Consider the following 9349-nt stretch of genomic DNA (forward strand, 5'->3'; position numbering starts at 1 on the left):
TCTTTTTATTTCCTGACTTCTAGTGCCAAGAATGTTGATTGTAGAGCCAAGCAAGCTATAATTGTTAACTACCTCCATCTCTTCTCCCTTTTTCATGGAGCTGCCAGTTGTACCAGTAGTGAGAATCTTTGTTTACTTGATGTTGAGCTTCAATCCATACTGAAGACTACCATTAATTTTTTTATTCTCCATTCTGTTCTGTTGGTCTGTGTTCCTGTCATTGTTCGGTACCATGCTGTTTGGTTTTTACAGCTGCATAGTGAGTTTTGAGATCAGAGAGTGCTATGCCTCCCACTTCATTCTTGTTTTTCAGACGTGCCTTCTGTATTTGGAGTCTCTTTCCTCTCCATATAAACTTCAGAAATCCCTTTTCAGTATCTTAGAAAAATTAATTTTCTATCTGTATTTGGTTTGTGTTAAGCATGTAGATTGCTTTTGGTAGGATTGCCATTTTATAAGACTATACTGAATCTTCCTAACTATGAACAGGTCTTTTATAGTTTTTTGCAAAAGTGATTTGTAGTTTTCTTTATTAAGGTCTCTTGTTTGTCTAGTTAGATTTGTTCCTAAGTATCTTAATTTGTTATTAGCTATTCACATAACAAACACAATTGTAAATAGTGAGTGTCCTTTTAAATATTAAAAAAAGAGAGATTTTCATTAGAGTACTAAATGTTCAAAAATCAAATGGGCTTAAGATTTATCAATAAATATGAATGAACTGTTGATATCTGTAACAGTGTTTTTTTCTCAAGTGTTTTAGACTAAATGAAATAAACTAGACTCAAATGGTTGCACCCTGTAAAGGTTGAATAAATGTTCTTTGTCCTTCTAGAAAATCTAAACTAGACTTTGGAACAGAAAACAGATTAGTTGTTTTCACAAGCAGAGGCTCTGGTAGCCTCTGGTAGGGTAGACTTTGCAAAGGGAGGTTTTTATGTTTATCACATAAAAAAGAACTGTTCTGTATCATAAATGTGATAGTTCATACAAAACTATAAATTGAGTGGAAACACTATAATTAGGTCAAAACTCATAGACTTTGAATGGTAAAAAGAACATATTTTACTATATGTAAAATGTAAGATAAAAAGTGTGTGAGTTAGTATTCTCACACTTTATCTAATGACTGTATCTGGGTGGTAGGTAGATATTTGTTTTAATTGCATCTTTTATTACTGATTGTGTCTATTAGTTATATACTTAATTTGCTATTTGAGTTTTCAGGGTTAGGCATTCTCCTCCGTCCCCCTCCTTCATTGATCAAGTCTAAGTGTTTCAAAATTTCTAAATCTTTCTAGGAAGTGACTGCCATCTTTCTCCTGTAAAGTTTCTGGTGCATTCTAACAGGAAACCTTTGATTAGTAGCCCAACATGTAACTCATTAAGCATCCTTTTCGCATGTATAGACCTGTGTATATATTTTCAACCAGCATCCTAATTGTCATCCTAATTTGACATATTATTCTGTATTTAATACTGATCCATGTAAAGAATATTTATTGAACAAGGTAAATATTTTCCCTTTAAAAATGGGATTCTTTGTGATTTGTTAGGAGATAAATAATTTTACATTCTAACTTTATTTCAGTTTCTATATATTTGTCACTTCTTTAGTCCTAGATTCACCTCCAGTTGTCTAAATCTCTGAAATATATTAAAATCCATTAAGTAATAACTTAGCTTTCTTTGAACAAGCTCACTCTTGGAGATCTCTAAAACAAACAGACCTTTGGAAATCCTACTTCTCAGGTCTGTTGTTTTTATGTGCCATCAAGTCGCCTACGACTCCTAGCAACCCTATGTACAATAGCCCTAAACCCTGCTTTATCCCGTGCCAGTCTCATTGTCTCTGACACATATTACCCCCCCTTTACCCCAGTCACGGAATCATCTTATCCAGGGTCTTCCTCTCCTGTACTTTATCTCCACCCTCCCAAGCATGACATCCCTCTCCAAGGACTGGTCCCACCTTACAACATGTCCAAAGTATGTCAGACGAAGTTTCAGAATCCTTGCCTCTAAGGAGCAACCTGGCTTCGCCCTCTCCAGGGTGAACTTGTTTGTTCTCTTAGCAGTCTATGGCGTATTCAATACTTTTCTTGAGCACCAAAACTCAAAAGCACCAACACTTCTTCTGTCATCCCTAGTCATTGTCCAGCTCTCTGATGCATAGCAAGTAATTACAAAGACCATGGCCTGTATCAGGCACATCTTAGTCTCCAGACTGACATCATTGCTCTTCAGGACTTTGGAGAGGTCTCTGACAGCAGACTTTCCCAATGCACTTTGTCTTCTCATTTCCTGGCTACTGGTACCTAGAGTGTTGATTGTAGAGCCAAGCAAACTAAAGCTATTAACAGTCTCAATCTCTTCACTATCTATCATGATGCTTCCAATCGGCTCAGTGGTGAGAATCTTTGTTTTCTTGATATTGAGCTTCAATCCATATTGAAAGCTGCAGTCTTTGACATTCTGCAGCAAGCACTTCAGATCCTCAGTTTCATCAAGCGGGGTTGTGTCATCTGCATAACGCATATTGTTTGATGTTGAGCTTCAATCCATATTGAAAGCTGCAGTCTTTGACATTCTGCAGCAAGCACTTCAGATCCTCAGTTTCATCAAGCGGGGTTGTGTCATCTGCATAACGCATATTGTTGATGAGTCTACCTCCAATCCTGATGCCACATTCCTCCGCATAGAGCCCAACCTCCCAGATAATCTGTTCCACATGTAGAATCATCAGGGTGGTTGGGGGGGGGGTGTCTATAAATCTTCACAGGACGAAACTATTTCATCCTTCTCCTGAAGAGCAGCTGGTGGATTGCAACTGCCAAGCTTTCACTTAAAAACCTAACATTTCAACTCCTACACCACCAGGGCTCCTTCATCGGCTGTTGTTATTGTTGTTTCTAGGTGTTTTCCGGTGAACTAAAACTCATAACCACCCCTTGAGTGACAGATCAACACCCTGCCCTATGTCCTTTTCACAGTCTCCACTGTGCTCATGCCCGTTGTTAAAGTCACTGTGTCAATCCATCTCCTTGAGGGTCATGCTCTCTTTCACTGACCCTCTTCTTTTCCCATCATGATGTCCTTTGCCAAGTACTAGCCTCTCCTGGCAACAAGCGTAAAGTAAGTGAGACATATTTTCACCATCTTTGTCTCCAAGGAGCAACCTGATTGTACTTCTCATTTCACTCTGTGCTGGGCATGTTTTTGTCATTAGGGAGCACCCATGACATACATAGTTCTGAAGGTTCTTTCACCTTTCTTTTGGGTTAGAATCCCTCTTTTACGGATCCCAAGACACTTATTCTGTCATTTAAAAACACCAGTTTCTTCAACAGTTTTCCTTAGAAAAAGTATATGGAAGGTGTCACAAATAACTGAAGCACAGAGACATTAACATACACTTGGTGTATTTAAGTGGTCAGAAATACAGGCAGTGCTCATTTAGGCCTGTTGATATGAAGACTTGCAGTGTTAGCCTAAAGTTGGCTTTTATAGGCATTACCTCAGCCACTTTTTGTCTCCATCGACATGAGCTGCAGACACATGGTTTTGCAAATCAACAGCTGTGGGACTAAGAAGAGAAAGAGAGAGGGAGAGAGAGTGGGGAGGGAGGGAGAGAATGCACGAGAGAGAGAGAGAGAGAGAGAGAGAATGAGTGAGAGCGAGCACACACACACGCACTTGCGAGCACATGCGTGCATGAGCAAAAGAGCGCTTCCCACACTGGGCATCAAGCCTTGATGAAAGCTAGAGTAAGACCCTGGTGACAAGACCCTAGTGATTGTGGTGGAGAGACTAGTATTGCCATGGATAAGATGTAACTAGAGATTGTTCACAGCTTTAATTTGCTTGGCTCCACAGTCAACACTCTCAGCACCAGTAGCCAGGTAATTAAAAGGCGCATTGCCATGGGAAAGTCTGCTGTTAGGGACCCTCCAAAGTACTGAAGAGCAATGGTGTCTCTCTGGAGACTAAGGTGCGTCTGATACAGGCCAGGGTCTTCGCAATCACTTGTTATGCATCAGAGAGTTGGACAATGACCAAGGAAGATAGAAGGAAAATTAATGCCTTTGAGCTGTGGTGCTGGGGAAGAGTATTGAGAATACCATGGACTGCTAAGAAAACAAACAGATTCATCCTGGAAAGGGTTAAACCGGGCGGCTCCTTGGAGGCAAGGATTCTGAGGCTCCATCTAACATACTTTGGACATGTTGTGAGGAGAGACCAGTCCTTGGAGAAGGACATCATGCTTGGGAGGGTGGAGGGACAGCGCAGGAGGGGAAGGCACTCTATGAGGTGGATTAATTCAGTGACTGGGATAATTGGGATGGGAGTGTCAGAGACAGTGCGACTGGCACAGGACAGAGTAGAGTTTAGGGCTGTTGTACATAAGGTCGCTATGAGTCACAAGGGACCTGATGGCACATAACAACAAAAGAGGAGCCTTGAGATAAAAGCCACAGTAAACAATTTTACTGTTATTGCCTTTGACAAATGGAAATAGAAGCTGTTTGCAGAATGGAAATGAAAGCCTGTACCAATTGACGAATTGTGCATTGGAACTGTTGGACTAAAACCAGGACTTGCTTGTGTGCTACCCTTTTCTTCCCCCATCTCCAGCTTATTCTCTTATAAACTCTACTCTCAGTATTAACAACTGTGAGTAAAGTCTACGAATCTACAACGAATAAACAAGCCTCTTGCTGTTGGTGTGGATCTAGAGACACCATGAAGCTGGGCTGTGGAATCTTTATCTGCTTTTTGCTCTGGGGTGGTGAGGGCCTATTCTCACTCCCTCTGGTCCTTTCAGAGAGACACTCATTGCCCTATAATCCCATGTCCCATTTTTTGCTCTCTAGACAAGACTTAAGGAGACTATCGAGTAGAAAATGAATCCTTGCTTAGTTGTTGTTGTTGTTGTTGTTTTTAATTAATCTTAATAAACATTTACAGAGACTTTGGATTTCCATTCATTCATTATTGCATATTTCTCCCTGCCCACTCCCCCCCTCAATTTGCTCTTCTCTTTGAAAAGTAAAAGAAAAATTCTTTCACTGTTATACAATCCCTTTCCCCAATTGTACTCCACTATGCAGCGTTCATTCTGGATTCCTGTCATGATAATAATACCTAATCATATATTGCTTTTAAACAGTTCTCCTTGCATATTTGTACTGTGACCAAATCATTTCCTCTTTTCTAAAATGACCATCAAGTTGAGGTGGTTTCTGTGGCTTGGCCGCCCATCCTCATTCATTTGCAAATTAAAAGTATCTCCATTTTCATCAAACTCAAAATGCTTAGAATTATCTTAGGAGGAAGCAAGAATGAAAGCATACTACTATGTGAAGTTAATTTCTTTGTTTTAAATTGAGCTAGTTTTATGTTTAACAAATGTCTTTGTCATAGAGGAGATTTTATTGAACTTCATGGTCATGATTTTCCCATTATTTATTTTTATCCTTTTTGGGAGTATATTCCACAAAGATCAGTGACCCATGTAACTTTTTTTTTTTAATTGGACAAATAAGCCAATTGTAATCCAGGTGATTGGAATTATATAAACCCAGTAGTACAGAGAAGAACAGCCCTATAGGGATTCCAAGATAAGATAGATTGACCAGTGACTGCAGTAATGGGGGTAGCTGTGTCAGAGATGATAAGGTTGGCTCAGGAAAGAGCAGGCAGGGTTCAGAGCTATTGTATCTAGTGTTGCTATGAGTCACAAGTGATTCAACAGCACAGAACAATAACAACAAATCTTTACAGAGGCATATGGTCATATCTTTCTCCCTCTGAGCAGCTTGGGGTTCAGACTGCCACGTACAGCCTTGAAGAGTCTACTTAGGACTAATTTTTACAATTTCACTGGCAGGCAGTGGATAATAGATCCTTTTCTTAGAGTTTTGATTTTTTAAAAAAATTATTAGTTCACATACATTCATAGATATTATGTTTCTTTCATTTACTTTGTGTTTTATACATTCACATTTACATAATCATTTATTCTTGTCCATTTTAATTTATGCAGTAATTTCTGTACATTGGGTTTTATTTAATTAATTATTCTATTGTCCAGTTTCATCAAGTCCCCATAGCACCTTTGCTGTTGTTTGACCCACCCTGATCTACCCCCAAATCTCTGCTGTCCCTCCCTTTTTTCCATACCCCACTGCCCCTTCCCCTTTTGAACAGTTTCACGTCTTGTTCTTACTTGCTAATTGCAATAGCCATATTGTCCTTAGATCAGTTCTTCCCAAGTTGATCCTCCAATATCCTGGTCCTTAAAATGTTCATTGTCCTATCTGAGCATTTTGGGGATGATTTAATGAGATAATTGAGGTAAAGTACTTAGTTCATAGTTGGTACTTGTTAAGCAATCTGTAAGTAAGGGAGGCTGATAAAAATATGGCAAACAAAATGAATGGTTAAATGTAGTAACATTTTTTTGGTTTGGAAAATAAGACCACTGTATTTTTGTTTGTTTGTTTGTTGTTGTTATTATTATTATTATTATTATTATTATTATTATTATTATTAATGAAAGTTTACAGAGACTTTGGATTTCCGTTCATTCATTGTTGTGCTTTTCTCCCTACCTATCCCTTCCCCCAGTTCACTCTTCTCTTTGAAAAGTGAAAGATTGAAATCCTTTCATTGTTATACAATCCCTCCCCCCAGGTCCACTCCACTATGCAGCCTTCATTCTGGACTCCTGTCATGACTATAATCCCTAATTATATATCCCTTTTAAACAGTTCTATCCCTCATCTGTTTCAATGCAGTATACATAATTTATCCCCTCTTTCTCAGTCTCCCCCCAACCACAATGTCAGTCCCGTTTAACAACAAAACTGTCTGTATTTTTATACTTCATGTTATCCATGCACTTCTCTTTCTATTAAATTAGTAACCTCAAGGTCTTTGTTGATTTTCATCCCAACAGGATATCCATCACAAGGGTCACTGCTGACATCTCGCTTGCCAAACGCTCAGTATTAAACAACCCGAGTAAGCACGCAATAATAGAAAGATCCAACACAAGGTCAAGCTTAGGTAAGTCCAAGAGTACTGATAAGCTTAAGTTATTGTAAAGTCTCCCCTCCTGAGGACGATAATGAGATCTAATGAGGTAATAATTGCATGCGTCACAGAGTACAGAGAAAGCAGACCCAGGTTGCCAGCACTTAGTGCTGAAGTCTAAGAGATTTCCTGGTGTGGATGAAATTGTTATGGCAGTTTAGAGTTAACAATTCCACATGCTGTCAGCATAATGTTTTGGTTGTGGTTTGTCTTCACTGGTATAAACTCTGGTGCCTGCCCTAAAGACTGGAGGTTTTGTGTTAGTGTTACTAACAGTGAGACAGTAACCTCTTACAGGTGACATTCTCATCTTCAAAATATGTACCTTAAAAAAATACAATAATATCTCCGCAGCAGAATTATTGAAACATAGTAGATACTCTATAAATAACGGCTATTACCCTAACATCCTTTAATGTCTTAATTTTATCATTAAATCATATTCTGAATAGATGTATATTTGTTAAGACTGATAAAAAATTAAGTTCTTTAAGGTTTTTTTTGTTGTTGTTGTTGAGATCAGGCTTTTTGTTTTGTTTGTCAAAAATTTGGTAGAAATGTGAATGAAAGAATGTGTGAAACACAATGTATAGGAATGAAGCAAAATGTACACACATAATTTTTTAAAAAAAACACCCAAACATTGAAGATATTTTAGCCCATCTGTTTAAAGAATAGTGATAAGGCTTATCAATGTACAATTTGATCAAATGAGATCTTTCTGCAGCCATTTCGTTTCTTTGTCCCATACTTGGAACAATTTTTGGAGTTTAGACACATTATACATGTAACTTACTAGATTGTTAGTTTTCTGTTTTTTAACAAAGTGAATTTGAGGATTTTTTGAGAGTTTTGCTCTTAGTTCTTACTATTTTTATCTTATATATAAGTTCTTTAGGAGATTGGTTTAGGATTTTGTGTGTGTGTGTGTGTGTGTGTGTTTGTTTTTTATTTTTTTGTGTGTGTGTGTGTGTACCGTCAAATTGGATCTGACTGATACAAGAGGCGATTGTCCCTCCTTCTCCAGCAGAGCATCTGGTGGATTTAAAAGATTGGTTTTTAACAAGGAAGTTTTTTATTTACTCAGAAAAATGACTGTATTGTAGAAAAAATATTAAACGTAAAAATCATTATCTGTTAGGAGTATACTTCATCGAACTCAGTTGTGTGGCTCATCTAGGCTCTCATAATTGCATAAGCTTGGAAATTTTTGTTGGGTGGAAAGTCATCCTATATCTTTTTCTTTTTCTTTTCTTTTCCATCCTTGCAATAACACCTAAAGTTTATTTGATGACATCCAAGGACTGGTTAAGTTTCAGTGCGCGCTGGTCCCACTCATCAGCAGCACACAAGCCGTGCATTTAGTTGCAGAGCCTACTATTCATTTCCCAAGACATCATCCCAGGAGTTGAGACCCAAGATACATACCCGGTTAGATGGCCTGATCCCCCAGCAGCGGGCTGGGGCCCCAGTTTTGGGTGAATTTATGGTCTTCCACTGCAGTTTAAACCCAGCACCATGAGGCCGGCACGCCAAGGGCTCAAAGGCAGCGCATATCCTATGTTTTTTCTTGTAGTGATTTCTTTTCATGTCCTTGTCATCTCTTTCTGTAGTGTATTTGATGATTAAAGGAATTGTTAGCAGATGCTCTTTTTATAGGTTTAACTGATTAACGCATTGCCGCACACTTTTTAAATTGATAGCCTTGCTTAGAAACATATTTGCCGTCATTTGTGGCAACTTAACAAAGCCATTAGTGTGTTTAGATTTACCTTGTGAATAAATAGCATAACAGATTTGTTTAGAATGTTGTTGTTATTATGTGCCATCAAGTCGTTTGCAACTCATAGCGACCCTATGTACAAGAGCTCTAAATGCTGTTCTATCCTGTGCCAACCTCACCGTCTCAAACACACTCATTCCCACCACTCCAGTTACAAAATCAATCCATCTCATCGAAGGTTTTCCTCTCCTTCGCTGCACCTCCACTCTCCCAAACATGATATCCCTCTCCAAGGACCAGTCCCTCCTTGCAACATGCCCAAAGTATGTCAGACGAAGCCTCAGAATCCTTGACTTCAACGAACATTTTCACTTTACCTTCTCCAGGACAAACCTATTTGTTCTTCTAACAGTCCATGGTATATTCAACACTTCTCCAGCACCAAAGCTCAAAGGCATCAATTCTCTCCTTCTATCAACTCTATTCACTGTCCAACTCTCTGATGCATAGCACATAATTGCGAAGACT

General features: G+C 38.7%; 1 protein-coding gene across 8 annotated transcripts in view; it reads left to right on the forward strand.

Moving 5' to 3' along the window:
• The window catches only part of CACNB2 (calcium channel, voltage-dependent, beta 2 subunit), a 512677-nt gene that overhangs the window by 483491 nt on the left and 19837 nt on the right, over positions 1-9349 (forward strand). For all 8 annotated transcript variants that reach the window (XM_006894308.1, XM_006894305.1, XM_006894306.1 and 5 more), the window contains one exon: positions 6962-7071. In XM_006894308.1, coding sequence (XP_006894370.1) covers positions 6962-7071 — 110 coding nt within the window. The remainder of the gene's footprint in view (positions 1-6961; positions 7072-9349) is intronic.

Source organism: Elephantulus edwardii, unplaced genomic scaffold (assembly GCF_000299155.1).
Source record: "Elephantulus edwardii isolate Elephantulus edwardi_28Jun2011 unplaced genomic scaffold, EleEdw1.0 scaffold00139, whole genome shotgun sequence".
Lineage (NCBI taxonomy): Eukaryota > Metazoa > Chordata > Mammalia > Macroscelidea > Macroscelididae > Elephantulus > Elephantulus edwardii.